Source organism: Pelodiscus sinensis, chromosome 3 (genome assembly GCF_049634645.1).
Source record: "Pelodiscus sinensis isolate JC-2024 chromosome 3, ASM4963464v1, whole genome shotgun sequence".
NCBI lineage: Eukaryota > Metazoa > Chordata > Testudines > Trionychidae > Pelodiscus > Pelodiscus sinensis.
Window position 1 is genome coordinate 387,654 of NC_134713.1, and position 13,777 is coordinate 401,430.

The window sequence follows — 13,777 nt, forward strand, 5'->3', positions numbered from 1 at the left end:
GGGGCTGCTGCTGGCATGACTCGTGGGGAAAAAGCTAGTTTCCGTTAAGCTCTTGAGAATTTCTGGCCTAGCAAACTGCACATTTTCCTGCTGGCAGCCCCGTCAGAGATTTCTCCTGCCCTGCAATCCTTCTCTTCCTGCAGTGTGATCCTGTTTTACTAAGAGCTATAGCTTGTGCAGTCTAGTGCACTGCCAAGTCATGGTGCTTTCTGAATCAGAATTTGATGGGGAGAGTTCTGTGTCATTGAAGAAATGTCTGACCCCGATGATGGATTCTAGATTTCAGATAATACTGTAGCAATTTTCTTACAACTACCCACTCCTCTCAGTGCTGTTTTGCTACTCGGAGTATTTGTAGGCTCTGTAAACTGGAGAAGAAAAGTTTTAGAGTAGAGTGGGGGCAGGGCCTTCTGATCGCTACGCTCGCCTGCCCGCCCCGCCTCGGCAACTGTCACTTCGCCGAGCAAGCCTGTTGACACTGATGACGTCATTCCATCGCCCAGCAGGAATAGTCTGTTGACTGGCAGGAAAAATGTTTTAAATAGAAAGAGAACTGGAGAAGGGAAGAGGTAAAGCCCTAGATGTGCCAGATCTGCATGGTCTCACACGGCTCTTCCGTGTGTTTGGCTGTGGTCCAATGGATGCTGTGGGTGCTGGTGAAGAAAATCAATATATTCTAATGGGCAAGGCCCTACCAAAAGTGTGCGCTACCAGGCAAGACCAGGGTTCACCCAAGCCCTCCAGCTGTCCTCAGCAACTGCTCGTGCCTGATGCTGAGAGAAGCTCCTCTCCACACCCAGCCCACACGTGCTAGGCCATGGCTGGGCTGAGGGATTCTGCTCCAGAGAGTTGAGCAGTCTGTCCATGGATCAGGAGAGAGATTTCTGCTTCCCAAATCATCACAACACAGCTAGCCAGATGCCTCTCACTGTAGATCTGAGTAAGTCTGTCCCATACCAACCCATGGCTGCTCACAGCCATTATTTTAAACTACATTATCTGCATCCCAAATGCTGACACAACGTGCTTCTTTTAAAGAAACAAATCTGGCACTGTTGAAAGTTTGCTGCATAATTCTTCCCTTTGCCCTAAATCTCTTTTGTTTGGGCCTTGGCAGATTTACAGCATCAGGAACCTACTAGCAAGTCTATAGGAAACAAAAGCCCCCATCCATTGGCCTCAAGGGAGCTGCTCTGCTGGATGGTACTGGGTCGGTTTTGCTTGTAATTCTGTGAGATGTTGAGCAGAAAGAAACCCAGACCTTCCTCTGTTACCCGTTCTCAGTCCCCAGGGTGTTAAGTGTCCAGCTGCTGGCCAAGAGTCACCCTCCTTGTGCACACCACAGTGAAGTGTAGCTCTTCTAGGTGGGTGGTTGTTACTTCATGGGCTGTCTTGTCCTACCCTCTGTCTGAGCGTGCCCTGGCTGTGATTCTGGGCATTTGACACTTTTTATGATTTATTGTTGTTTATTATTTGTATCTTCTTAGCACCAAAGAGCCTGCTGGGCCAGGACTCCTGCAGTAGGCGTTTTACAAACACAGAACAAAAAGATGGTCCTTGCAGCAAGTAGCTTGCAATCCAAATATATGACCAGAAATTACATACGGAGACAGACCAGCTGGGAATTACAAATGAACAATGCAGCTTGCTTTTAAAAGGCTTCTTCTGGGTCCCTGTTTCCTCTGTGTGCCACTCCTCTCCCCCCTCGTCGCCTCCCCTGTGGAAATGACTACTCAGAATTTACTGTGTAATAATTTAGAAGGGCAGCGTGCGCCTGTAGAAGCCTTTTGACACCCAGATGTAGTGCTGCTTTTCTGTTAGTGCAATTGGTAATGCATCAGCTTGTGCATCTCCCTGGTGCTGTATGGTCCTCTGATTCTCACTGGGCCAAGGGTTCTGATTGTGTGTACGTGCATGGCGGCGGTAGAAGGTTGATGTGAAGGTGGAAGAGCAAGAAATATTCCCTGGGATTCCACAGGACCCAGCTTGTGGAGAAGTGGTGCCTTCTGGAGCCATTCATTTTACTCCTGAATCACTCTCAAGAGCATCTTTGGGGTGCCAGGAGGCATTGCCAGTCCAAGCAGTAATCTCTGGCCCTAGTCTCTGCTCCCAGAGTGCTAGGATGTGGCATTTAATCTGTATTCTGCGAGTTAACCATTGCTTGCTTGATTTCTCCCAGGTTGGGGCAGACGGTTTGATGAAGCTGAGTGGCTCAGCTCTGAACAACGAGTTCTTCACTTCAGCTGCACAAGGCTGGAAGGAGAGGTTATCAGAAGGTGAGTCTGTGGCCGCTGTGAGGCAAAGGGCTGTGAACTTTCTGAGGAATTGCTTTATCTGGGGCATCTCCAGTGCTGGAGATTGGCAGCCATTTGTTACATTCTGCTGATCTTTGGGCGGGGGGGGGAGGAATAATCCTTTTGATCCCCTCATGAGATCACTTCATCTGCCTCCAGGTTCTGCATTGTGTTCTTCTGCCATTGGCTTGCCTTTCCAGTGCCCTGAACATGCACTACCTACTGGACCCCTTAAAATGTGCCCTGCAAATCAAACCTTTCCTTGCGTGAGATCCCTGACTATGGTTTGCTGAGTTCCAGTCACCCCCAATATCTGTTTGGTGGTTATGCAGCTTATCCGTGACATTTTCAGAATTCTTCTATACCACCAGAATAAGGATGTTAAGTATCGTTTCGTTCACTAATCAAATAGTCGATACATTTTTGTATCGACTATTTGATTAGTCGATAGGGCGGCACTGCCCCTTTGAAACACCGCCAAGGGACCTGGACTCCGTGCGGCGCTGCCCCTTTGAAGCTCCCCCTTCTTCTGATAGAGGCGGCAGAGGTGGTGGTGGGGAGCAAATAGTCGACTATCCTGTTGGCTATCCAATAAGAATTTGCTTGTCAGATAGCCGACTAGTCCTTCACATCCCTACCCCAGAATTCAAAGTACTGTAATTCTGTTGCATGTTTGTGTTTCACAACAGTAATGTAACCCAGGCCAAATGTAAGTTTTTAAGAGCCAGACGTTAATCTTCAGATTTATGTTTCTTCTCGGGTGAGGTGGTTATTTTTCCAGAATGTATCCCTCCATCCTTGCTGTTTTGGTGCCAATTTCACTTTCTGATCTTCCATCTTCTGTACTGATGCTCCCTAAAGCAGTAATCTCACCTGCTGTACCGTTGTCGTTCATTGGAATCTTGCATGTTTTCCCAGGATTCTTGTGTGTGGCCATGTCTATCTACGTTCAGTTATATACGTTCTATTTGCCATAGACATACATAATCTCCACCAACTTCATCAGACGTTCTTCTGGATCAGCCAAAACCTTGTCATCTACAAAGTGAACCTTCTTCGCCCATTTCCCATTCATCTGAATATTGTTTTGTTTCTTTGATTAATGTAGCCAAAGACTCGCTCTCAATGTTGAAGGGTGTTGAGGGAATGCACAATGGAGATTCCAGGGTGAAATTCATACCCTAGAGCGAGTTAGTAGAAGAAACAGCTGCACTCAGAATGGTGCTTGAGGTCACTGCTGCGAGTGTTTCTCCAGACTGAAGGTTTTATTGGACACGTGTCTCTGGAGTAAGGAGTGTGGCGAGGCAGGGATCCATGCCAAGTCCAGGGCTGGGATGGTAATGGAGATGCGTTGTTCTAATTAGAAACTAAACCAGGGTGGCCACACTTGCCTTATTCTTGAACCTGAGGCCACTCTCATTTGTACACAGGTGCAGACCCGCAGAGGCTGTAGGTAGCCGAGTGAAACACCCATCTTCACCCAAACCACACTGGCGTTGGAACTAGCAGTTTGTGAGCCAAGCTTTTATCCAGAGGGAAAGGGCAGCCGTGCGCCACATGGCAGAACCCTGTGAGCTTCCCTGGTCCCCAGGGCTGCGTGCTGGCCACTGCGTGCAGAGATGTTGTTTATCAAAGCCAGTGACCGCTCTGTCTCGATGACTTGATTTCGAAGATGTACCCAAATGATGACTGTCAGCACACCATTGTCTGGATGACAGTGTGGCAGGAACATGCTCTGTGTAGCACCATCCTGTATCGCCATCCGGTTGTGTAGAGAACAGCCAGTTTGAGGAGTTAGCTGCTAGGTCAGATGCCAGGATCCGGAGAGCAGCGTTCCAGTCTGATGCAGCTAATGCTTCTCTGACCCACCATCCCAGCCACCCCCACGGCCGCCGACATGCACTTGAACAGAGAACCCCTAGATATCTGGCAGTAACTGGCTACTTGCAGTTGCTGCAGTTGGTCTGGACCCCATGACTCGCCCCGCTTCATGGAGTACTCAGCAGTCCCAGACTGGGAGATGCAAGGGGCCCGAGGAACGCCCTGAAAGCCCTTGTTCCGGAGCATGCTGAGGTACCGTGTGCACCATGGCTTGGAGCACGAGGCCCATGTGCACTGACAGTGGGATCCACACAGCCTGCAGCATATCCCTGTGGATCACAGGCTGTTTTGGTTTTGGTTTCCCCCCACCGGGAGAGCACATTGCTCTGTAACTCTGAGATCGGCACTGGCTGCCAGTTGGTTTCTAGATGAGGTGTTGGTTTTGATTTGTGCCGCTTTAAATGAATTGGGTCCTGGCTGTTTGAGAGAACTGGCAGCTAGTATCCTCCAATATCAGCTCTGTGGCTTAAATAGAATTGGGCTGGCACTTACATTGGCTTAGAAATTGCCTTTCCTTCCCGTGAACTCCCTGACTTGAGAGTCATACCACACTGGAAACCTCGGCTGGTTTCTCAGCCTTTTTTTTCCCTTGCAGGAGGAAGATTTGATTTTCAGAGGGAGGATAAAGGGGCCGAGTATGTTTTGGTGTGGGAAGGGTTTTAGGTTTAGCTGGTATGTTCTGATAGCTTGTTTAAGTTTTCTAATAGGCATAGTTGGACAATAAAATGTTATTGATCACCTCTAGGCATGGATTGCAGCCACCTCTGCACTACAGAAGGGGTTTAATAGCACCCAGCAGCTCTGCCAATAGCTTACGACCAAAAGTAAAAAGGAACCTTATTTATAGCTGATATTGAAAGAGGAATTTCAAGAGGCAGAATGCAAGCTGGGTTGAGGCTTAATGCCTCTTAACTGCAAATACTGCCCCAGGATTCTTAAGTGACCACAAGACCTTGGTTTAATGTCCCTTCTTGAAAGACAGTGCTAGTAAAATAACAACAAATGGTCTGGTAGCACTAACAAAACATGTAGATGGGATCATGAGCTTTCATGGGCACAGCCCACTTCTTCAGATGACTGGAGTAAAATAATAGTTACAGGTCAGACCCGTTGTGCTCTCTGTAATACGTCGTCTTGCGGAACCAGTTCCCAATGCACCGGTTTGTCTGCAGATGGCAGGGATCCGTCTGCCTGCCTCATGATTGCACTTGCCCTAGTTCTCCTTGTTGACTGCTGCTCTTGCTGATACCCTTGTTCTGTATTGCAGGTGAATTCACCCCAGAAATGCAGCTGAGACTACGGCAGGAGATAGAAAAGGAGAAAAAGGTGGAGCTATGGAAGGAACGATTCTTTGAGAGTTACTATGGCCAAAGGTAAGAAACTGGACTGTCTCGTACTCCCTTAGCATGTCCTGAGGCATCTGTTCCCAGGGTTTGCAGCTCATTTTTTTTCATGGGACCTTCTTTTTCACTGGGCTTCTAAGCTGATCGAGGGCCATCTCCATCTAGTTAATTCCCAATCTGTGCTGGGTTGTCTTCCCAAAGCATTGTTTCCAATGCTTTCTCCATCAGCATTCCTTGCCTGCTGGCTGTAGTACAGGCTCACCCCCATCCTCACAGTTTGGAAATCCCACTGTTTAATTAAAACAGCAAGGAGTTGAGTTGTCGCTTGCGAAAGCTTAGGCCCTGATACCCTAATACATTTGTTAGTCTGAAAGTGCCACCGGACTCCTTGTTGGTTTTGCTGAAACAGACTAACACGGGTCTACCCCCCTGCAGCCCTTCGGTGTTTAAGGTTTTCTTGGCGTATTCAAGCCAGCTAAGTTATTCAATATTTACTTGGCCTTTGATTGTAGTTTTTGATCTTCGCACGTTCAGCAGCTCGTGAGTTCCTCATGTGTCTGATCCACAGGCTGTTGAGCTGAGCGCTCAGCATACGTATAGTGTGGCTTTCTGAGATGGTTCTGGCTGCCTTATTCCTAGCTACAAGCAGCCCTGCCTCTCCACTGTGGGATGAGAATGAGAAATCACAGAGCACAAGAACGGGAAGGGACCCCGAGAGGTCAACAAGCCCAGTCCCTGCTCTCACGGCAGGACCCAGCACTATAGGCAAGAGGCTGCCAGAGGGCCAGGTGCGGCCCGCCAAGCAACTGGATCTGGCCCGCAGCCGCCTCGCTGGAACCCTTAGGCAGAAAGCAGCTCACGCTTTCAAAAGCCAGCTGCTCTCCACTCTGGACTGCTGGGGTAGGGGACTTCTCATTCTGTTCCCGCCCGCCAGCAAAATACCACAGCTCCCATTGGCAGTCTTTCAATCTGCAGCCAATAGGAACTGAGAATTTTTGCTGGGAGCAGAGGTACTGTGGGAAGCCTTTTCCCTCCTCTCATGCCTGTAGTGGAGTCACATGGAGTCAGCCTCCAGCAGACATTCTGCCTCAGGTTTCTACAGGCAAGCACCACCCAGCTAGAGCCTGCCTCTGGCACCCAGCCCCCTCTCTCCCAAACACTCTGTACCCCTTTCCTCCCTTCTCCCAAGTCACGATGCCCTCCCACAGACCAGAATCTTCTCCTGCACCCACACCCCCTCCCTGACCCTGCACCCCACTTCCCTCCCTCAGGTCACCACCCAAACCCTCTGAACCCCCTTCACCCGGGTCACAACTCCCTCCCAGATGTTACAGCCTCTCCCCCAGGCCAAGATCCTCTCCTGCACCCCAAGTCCCTACCCCAGATCACAGCCCCCTTCCTCACCCAAACTCCCTCTCAGCTGTCACCCCCTCCTGCACTCCAGTCCCCTATCTCAAGTTGCCTTCTGCACCTAACCTCTACCCCAGACTGCACCCTTCCCCTTCCACAGAAGTGCAGTACTTAACCACTTTCCAAAATCTTGGCTTGGCCTCCCACTACAAATCATTGCCCACTCCTGATCTAGATCTTCCCTGACACGTGTCTGTCCATCCTGCTCTTTAATATCTCTAGTGATGGAACAAAAGACGGGACTGTGCAGCACTTTAAAGACTAACAAGATGGTTTATTAGGTGATGAGCTTTCGTGGGCCAAACCCACTTCCTCAGATCAAATAGTGGAAGAAAATTGGCACAACCATATATACCAAAGGATACAATTAAAAAAAAAAGTGAACACACATAAAATTGTCAAAGCTCATCATCTAATAAACCATCTTGTTAGTCTTTAAAGTGCTGCACAGTCCTGTCTTTTGTTTCAGCAAGACCAGACTAACACGGCTACATCTCTATCACTATTCTAGTGATGGAGATTCCACAACCCCCCTAGGCAATTTATTCCAGTGTTTGACCACCCTGACAGGCAGGAAGTTTTTCCTAATGTCCAACCTCAACCTCCTTTGCGGCAGTTTAAGCCCACTGTGTGACGGCCTGTGTGGGTGCGAACGCCCCCTCCCGGCGGGGCAAGGGGGTTCAGCGGACCCGCCGTCTAGCCGTTTGAGTGCGATCACCCGGCCGCGAGTCCGGACCGGGGATCAGCGAACTCGTGGTTCCGCTTCCTCTGGGGCAATCCCGGGGTACCAGTCTGCCCGGGTGTCTAGGCGAGGAGGCGGGGCCGCCCCCGGCGGCCTGTCTGTCGGTCAGGTCCCCCTCGGGGCAGTCGAAATGAAAGGGTCTTCGCCCCTTTTTCTAGTCACCCCCTGCGGGGTTGCATGGGTTGGGGTGTCGTGGTAGGGAGGGGGGACGTGGGAGACCCGGGCCCGCCCTCTCCACCGGGTCCCAGCCCGGGGCCCTAAGTGGGGGGAGAACGAAGTAGACGTTCCTCCCACGACAGGTGGGGTTTATCCCCGTAACGCACCTGTCCACGGGCGCCAAAAGGCCCCCGCCCCGGGCTGCTTCCACTCCCCGCTACCCTCCGCCCTGTCGGAGGGGATCCCGCAGTCACTTACCCCGCCCGAGGCGTCGGTCTCGTCCCGCGGCCGTCGTGAGGGTTCGGGGTCGTTCCCTCGGCTCCTCCAACGCGGGGGGGGGGGTTCCCCTTGGCAGCTGGGGCGGCGGTGGTGGCAGCAGCTTCCCGGAGTGCCACCTAGTCCTGCTCCACCGGGCTGCTTTTCAAACGGCCCGGGTGATGACGTCGGGGACGCCCGTTCCGCCCCCCGGGCGTCCTGGCGTCCGCTGACGTCACGGCCGGGGCGTCCCGGCCTGACGTTGGCTCCGCACGGCTCTGGCCGAGCGGTGCGCCGTTCGGGCTCCTCGCCCCTCGGCTGGGGCCGTCCCCGGCCCCTCCTTCCCCGCCGGGGAGTTAGCCGCCCCTCCCCCGGCGGGGCTTCCCCCCTGGCCCGCTCTCCCCTGCTCCCAGGGCTGCCTGCCGGCCCGTCCGACGGCCTCCAGGGGGGCGCCGGCGGCCCCCGTTCTAGTGCGGACCTGCGGTGGTCCGTCACACACTGCTTCTTGTCCTGTCGTCAGAACAATTTTTCTCTCGCCTCCTTGTAACACCTGTATAGGTATTTGAAGATTGCTGTCATGTCCCCTCTCAGTCTTCTCTTTTCTAAACTAAACCAGCCCAATTCCTTCAGCCTTGCCTCATAGCTCATGTTCTCTAGACCTTTAATCGTTCTTGTTGCTCTTCTCTGGACATTCTCCAATTTCTCCACATCTTTCTTGAAATGTGGTGCCCAGAACTGGACCCAGTACTCCAATTGAGGCCTAACCAGTGCAGAGTAGAGTGGAAGAATCACTTCTTGTGTCTTGCTCTCACAACACGCCTGTTAATGCATCCCAGAATCATGTTTGCTTTTTTTGCAAGTGTCACACTGTTGACTCATATTTAGCTTGTGGTCAACTCTAACCCCTAGATCCCTTTCTGCCATACTCCTGCCTAGACAGTCGCTTCCCATTCTGTATGTGTGACATGGATCATTCCTTCCTAAGTGGAGCACTTTGCATTTGTCCTTGTTAAACTTCAGCCTATTGACCTCAGACCATTTCTTCAGTTTGTCCAGATCATTTTGAATTTTGACCGTATCCTCCAAAGCACTTGTAACCCCTCCCAGCTTAGTATCATCTGCAGACTTAATAAGCGTCCTCTCTATGCCAATATCTAAATTGTTGATGAAGATATTGAACAGAACCGGTCCCAAAACAGACCCCTGCGGAACCCCACTTGTTATACCTTTCCAGCATGTGTGAACCATTAATAACTACTCTTGAGAGTGGTTATCCAGCCATTTATGCACCCAGCTTAGGGTAGTCTCCTCTAGGTTGTACTTCCCTAGTTTATTGATTACAAAGATAATGCGAGACTGTATCAAACGCTTTACTAAAGGCTAGATATACCACATCCACCGCTTCCCCCTTATCCACAAGACTCGTTATCCTAGCAAAGAAAACTGTCATGTTGGTTCAACTGATTTGTTCTTCACAAATCCGTGCTGGCTGTTGCCTATCCCTTTATTATCGTCCAGATGCTTGCAGATGAATTTGTTAATTACTTCATCCATTATCTTTTCTGGTGCAAAAGTTAAACTGACTGGTCTGTAGTTTTCTGGGTTGTTCTTACTTCCCATTACCCTTTCAGTCTTCTGTCTCCCGTCTTCTATGACTTTTCAAAGATGATAGCTGAAGGCTCAGATACCTCCTCTGTCAGCTCCTTGAGTATTCTAGGATGCAGTCCATCAGGCTCTGGTGACTTGAAGTTACTACATTTTTTTTTCTATTTTAACCTCTAAACCTACACTGTTTCCACTGGCATTATCTATATCTGGAATCCAGTCACCACCAACCTTCTTGGTGAAAACTGAAACAAGTCAGTCATTAAGCACCTCTGCCATTTCCGAGTTTCCTGTTGTTGTTTCTCTGTCCATTGAATAATGGGCCTATTCTGTTCTTGGTCTTCCTCTGGCTTCTCATATATTTGTAGAGTGTTTTCTTGTTCCCCTTTTTGTCTCTAGCTAGACTGAGCTCGTTTTGTCTTCACCTTTCTAATTTTGCCCCTGCATGCTTGTGGGGTTTGCTGCAGAAATGCAGTTAGGGTTCTGCAGAGTATTTCAGGTCCCTCAATCAGTAGCTGTATGCTATGAGAGAATGAAAAGAACAGAGGTAGGATTGATACTGTAAAAATGGCTAAAGAGTTGATCTCTCTCCAGAACTTCAGTGATGAGGAGCTGTGCTCTGCTCTGGAACTCCCCTTGCCTCCTGACCATTCAGCTGTGTGACTTGAACCCACATGTGGCTTGGGCTGCTCCACACCTCATTCTCATGAGCATGAGAGCGCTCACGCTGTGCTGGGTTAGTGACACAGACAAGTGTGGGGCAGCAGGCCCTGGCTCTCAGAGAGGAAATCTGAGTCTGGTGACCTGCCCAGACAGTTAAGCCTTTCTTTAGACTACTCTTGACAAAGGTAGACCTCACTGAAAACGGCAAGTGTCCTTTCCTGTAGTGTCTCCAGGTTCTTGAAAGTCGGGGGGAGGGGAGCAGCCCCCGACTGGGGGAGGCAACTGGCCCTCTTGGCCTGTAGTGAATGAAGCTCCTGTCCTGCATGGATACTGTCACACCACATGACATTTGTCTGCCAAGAGCATCCTCTTGAAAAAGACAATGATTACACAATTAACATGCAAAAATCATGATCCTTATCATTGACTGATAAGCATTGATCCATGGTACTCTGGCTTCTGTGGACATCTGGCTCTTTATTCATGCTGCAGACCAAGTTTCTGACAATAGCTGTGACAAGATTGTGTGTTGGGGGTGAGGACTGTGGCAGCTATTTTTCTGGGAATTCAGGTTCAGATTAGGGATGTAAAAATTTGTTTAAAAATGTAACCACTAAAAATGCAGATGGTTACACTGCGGTCTCTGCAGTATCAGGGACCTGGGCCATCCTGGGCCCTGCAGGGCTGGAGGAGCCTCCTGCCGAGGCAGGTGGGGAGCTACTGCAGCCCTACTGGTTCCCTGGTAAGCCACGTCCTAAAGGGGTAAGGCTTGCCGGTTAAACGTTTACATCCCTCGTTCAGATTCTCACCTTGTTGCCTGGGCTGGTGGGGGAGTGGGATTGGGGCAGCCTAATGAGATGCCCCCTGTTTCCTGTGGGGGCAGGGCTGAGAGAGAGATTAGATGCAGAGCTCTTCCATCAGCAAGCAGTCCTGCTCTCTGAGGACATTTATACCTTCACTTTTTTTGACTGAGGGCACTTCAGTAGTATAAAAAGTGCTGGAAAAATGGTGCAGCCTCTTGGGAGGAGGATGGGGAGGATGTATCCTTCTGTAAACTCCAGGTCATGGGGTTACAGCTTAGGTGAGCCAGAGGTAAGTCTTGTGGCTTTGTGGGAGGCTTCTACCTCTATATGGGGATGGCTGCTGAAAGGGCTTTTACACCTAGTGTAGTAGCTCTGTGCAGTTTAGTCATTGGCCAAGAGCAGTGTGGCAGGGCCATTAAGTTCCACCCTACACGTCAGTGAAAAGTGTCAAAAATGGTGGATTAAAACCAGGGCAGGTGATTGTGTGAAGCGTTTCTCCAGGTTCTGGTGTGGAGACAGAACCCTCTGCCCCTATTTTTATGGCAAGAGAAGGCTTTTTTCAGGCAAGTTTTCTGAAACATAATGTTTCTTTTTTCTTAGTTCCGGAATGAGTCCAGAAGAGTCCAGGAGACTGACAGCCTCCAGTAGCACTGCTGACACGCAGGCCGGGAATCCCCCCGGTGAACAGAGGAATCGCACGCTAGTTTCCAAGGCGCTGCCCAGGAAAGAGGAGATAACATCCGTGTCCGAGTCGAAAGCACAAGCCGTGCAGGTGCCTCCGCCAGCAGTGAAGAAAGGAGAGGAAAGAGAATTTGTGCCTCCCCAAACAGGCAAAACGGTAGCGTCTGTAAATTGCTCAGCACTGGAACTTACTGACCAAACGCTCTCTGGAGTACTGCAGGGGCCTGAGGAATCCATACAAGAAAAGCCACGAGATACCTCTGGTCAGAAGCCAGAAGAAGGACGGCAGCCCGCTGCATCCAGAGATCTGTCAGGAACGGAAACCACAAGCCCCTCAGCCATGGCCCCAAGCAAACCAAGGAGCCCTGAGCCAGCAGAAAGTGCGGCGAGTCGAGCTACTCGCCAGGAGACCCCTAAAGAGGAGCCTGCCGCGATGGAACAGGTGGATGTCAATGCCGAGGGCCTCAAGAGAAAGTCAGCGGGTCAGGAAGTAGTGCTGGTCAGTCCTGAAAAAAAGCCACGACTCACGGACAGCTGCCAGTTCCAGCAGTCGTTTCGGACCCAGCCCCAGCCCTTTCCTGCCGCGGGGGATGGGGCACAGGTGCGAAGGGTTCCGCCACTCAAGGTAAAGGAAAATGGAGACAAGTCCGTTGGGGGTCACACCTGCGGGTATCACTCAAACATGTTTTGCCTCCATTTTGATTCCAGTTGTCCATGTAAATCCCACTACTTGCATGGTCTAGTAAAGAAAGGATTCGATACAGGAATTCCAAAGCCCTGCTGTTGGGCAAGGGGAGTCTGCTGGAACTGGTATTTCCGGCCAATAGTGTGGCACCGTCAGGAAAGCCCAGAACTGGAATAGTAGAGGATGCTGGGAAACGTGGAGGAGCCCCCAAGACTAAAACGGCAGGGAGGAATGTGCTGGGCACAACAGATGTGACCCTTCCCAAGATCGAATAGTGGAGGAGGATTGAGAGAGATTGACAGCTTCCCACGCTATGTCCAATAAAAAACCATCCGGGCCAGGACATCAGTCTTGTGTGTCACTCCTGACTGGATGCCACATGCCGTGTCTCTCTCTCTCAGTCCTAGTGGTGAATGGGGAAGAATTTTGGGGGTAGCTTCTCCACTCTAAAAAACCCACCAGCTGCTAAGGCTTAGCAAGAACCTGGATTCCTGCTGCAATCTAGCTGTAGGAAAGGGAGCAATGTATCAGCGCTGGTGTAAGATTAAAATAAAAGAGGCTGCAGGGAAGTTTCCTATCTTGGCCATAAAAAATGCAATTGATTTGGCCGAGATCCAGTTCTTGTGATCCAGTTGTCAAGTATCCTAACTACTGACCATTTGGAAGCCATTCAATTGGTGAACAATCAAAATACTTGCTTAGGTCATGTGACAGTCTGTACAGGGCTGTGTTTACAGATAGCTGCAGCTCCTTACTGGTAGGGGGTTACACACCATGATGGAATTTAAAATGTCTACTCCCTACAGTAATAGCCCCCATTTCTGTGGAGGTGAAAACATGGATACAAATCATCATTGATGCAGAACTGTTCTCACAGTTACTGCGCTCACAGCTTAGACTCTTTCAAGTCTAACTGCCTGATTTGTAGACCCAATCAAGACTTCAGATAGCTCTGGCCTAAATGGTTTTGGAAATTGTAGGCAGAATTGCTTACTCCTGTAATTTTGCCCATCCCAAGCTACCTGGGCTTTGAATTTTCTCTCATGCCAGTTGTACTCTGGATTTCTCAACTGCGTGTACAGGTTGGTAACCCAGGATTAAATTAGATAGCTTGCTAATAAAAGAATCTCTACTACCCATTTTCCTATTTAGCTTACCTGAAAATTGCTAAGGATTTGGCTTCGTGCACATATTCTGGATGCTACCGATTTTAGAATTTCCCTTCTGCTCAGTTGTGTGTCTCTTCTGCTTTTTTCCAG

The 13,777-nt window shown here is 50.1% G+C and overlaps 1 protein-coding gene across 7 annotated transcripts in view; it reads left to right on the forward strand.

Annotated features, from left to right (window-relative positions):
- ASXL2 (ASXL transcriptional regulator 2) overlaps window positions 1-13,777 on the forward strand; it is a 191,505-nt gene that overhangs the window by 167,303 nt on the left and 10,425 nt on the right. For all 7 annotated transcript variants that reach the window (XM_075923201.1, XM_075923198.1, XM_075923200.1 and 4 more), the window contains 3 exons: window positions 2,180-2,276; window positions 5,443-5,548; window positions 11,753-12,458. In XM_075923201.1, coding sequence (XP_075779316.1) covers window positions 2,180-2,276; window positions 5,443-5,548; window positions 11,753-12,458 — 909 coding nt within the window. The remainder of the gene's footprint in view (window positions 1-2,179; window positions 2,277-5,442; window positions 5,549-11,752; window positions 12,459-13,777) is intronic.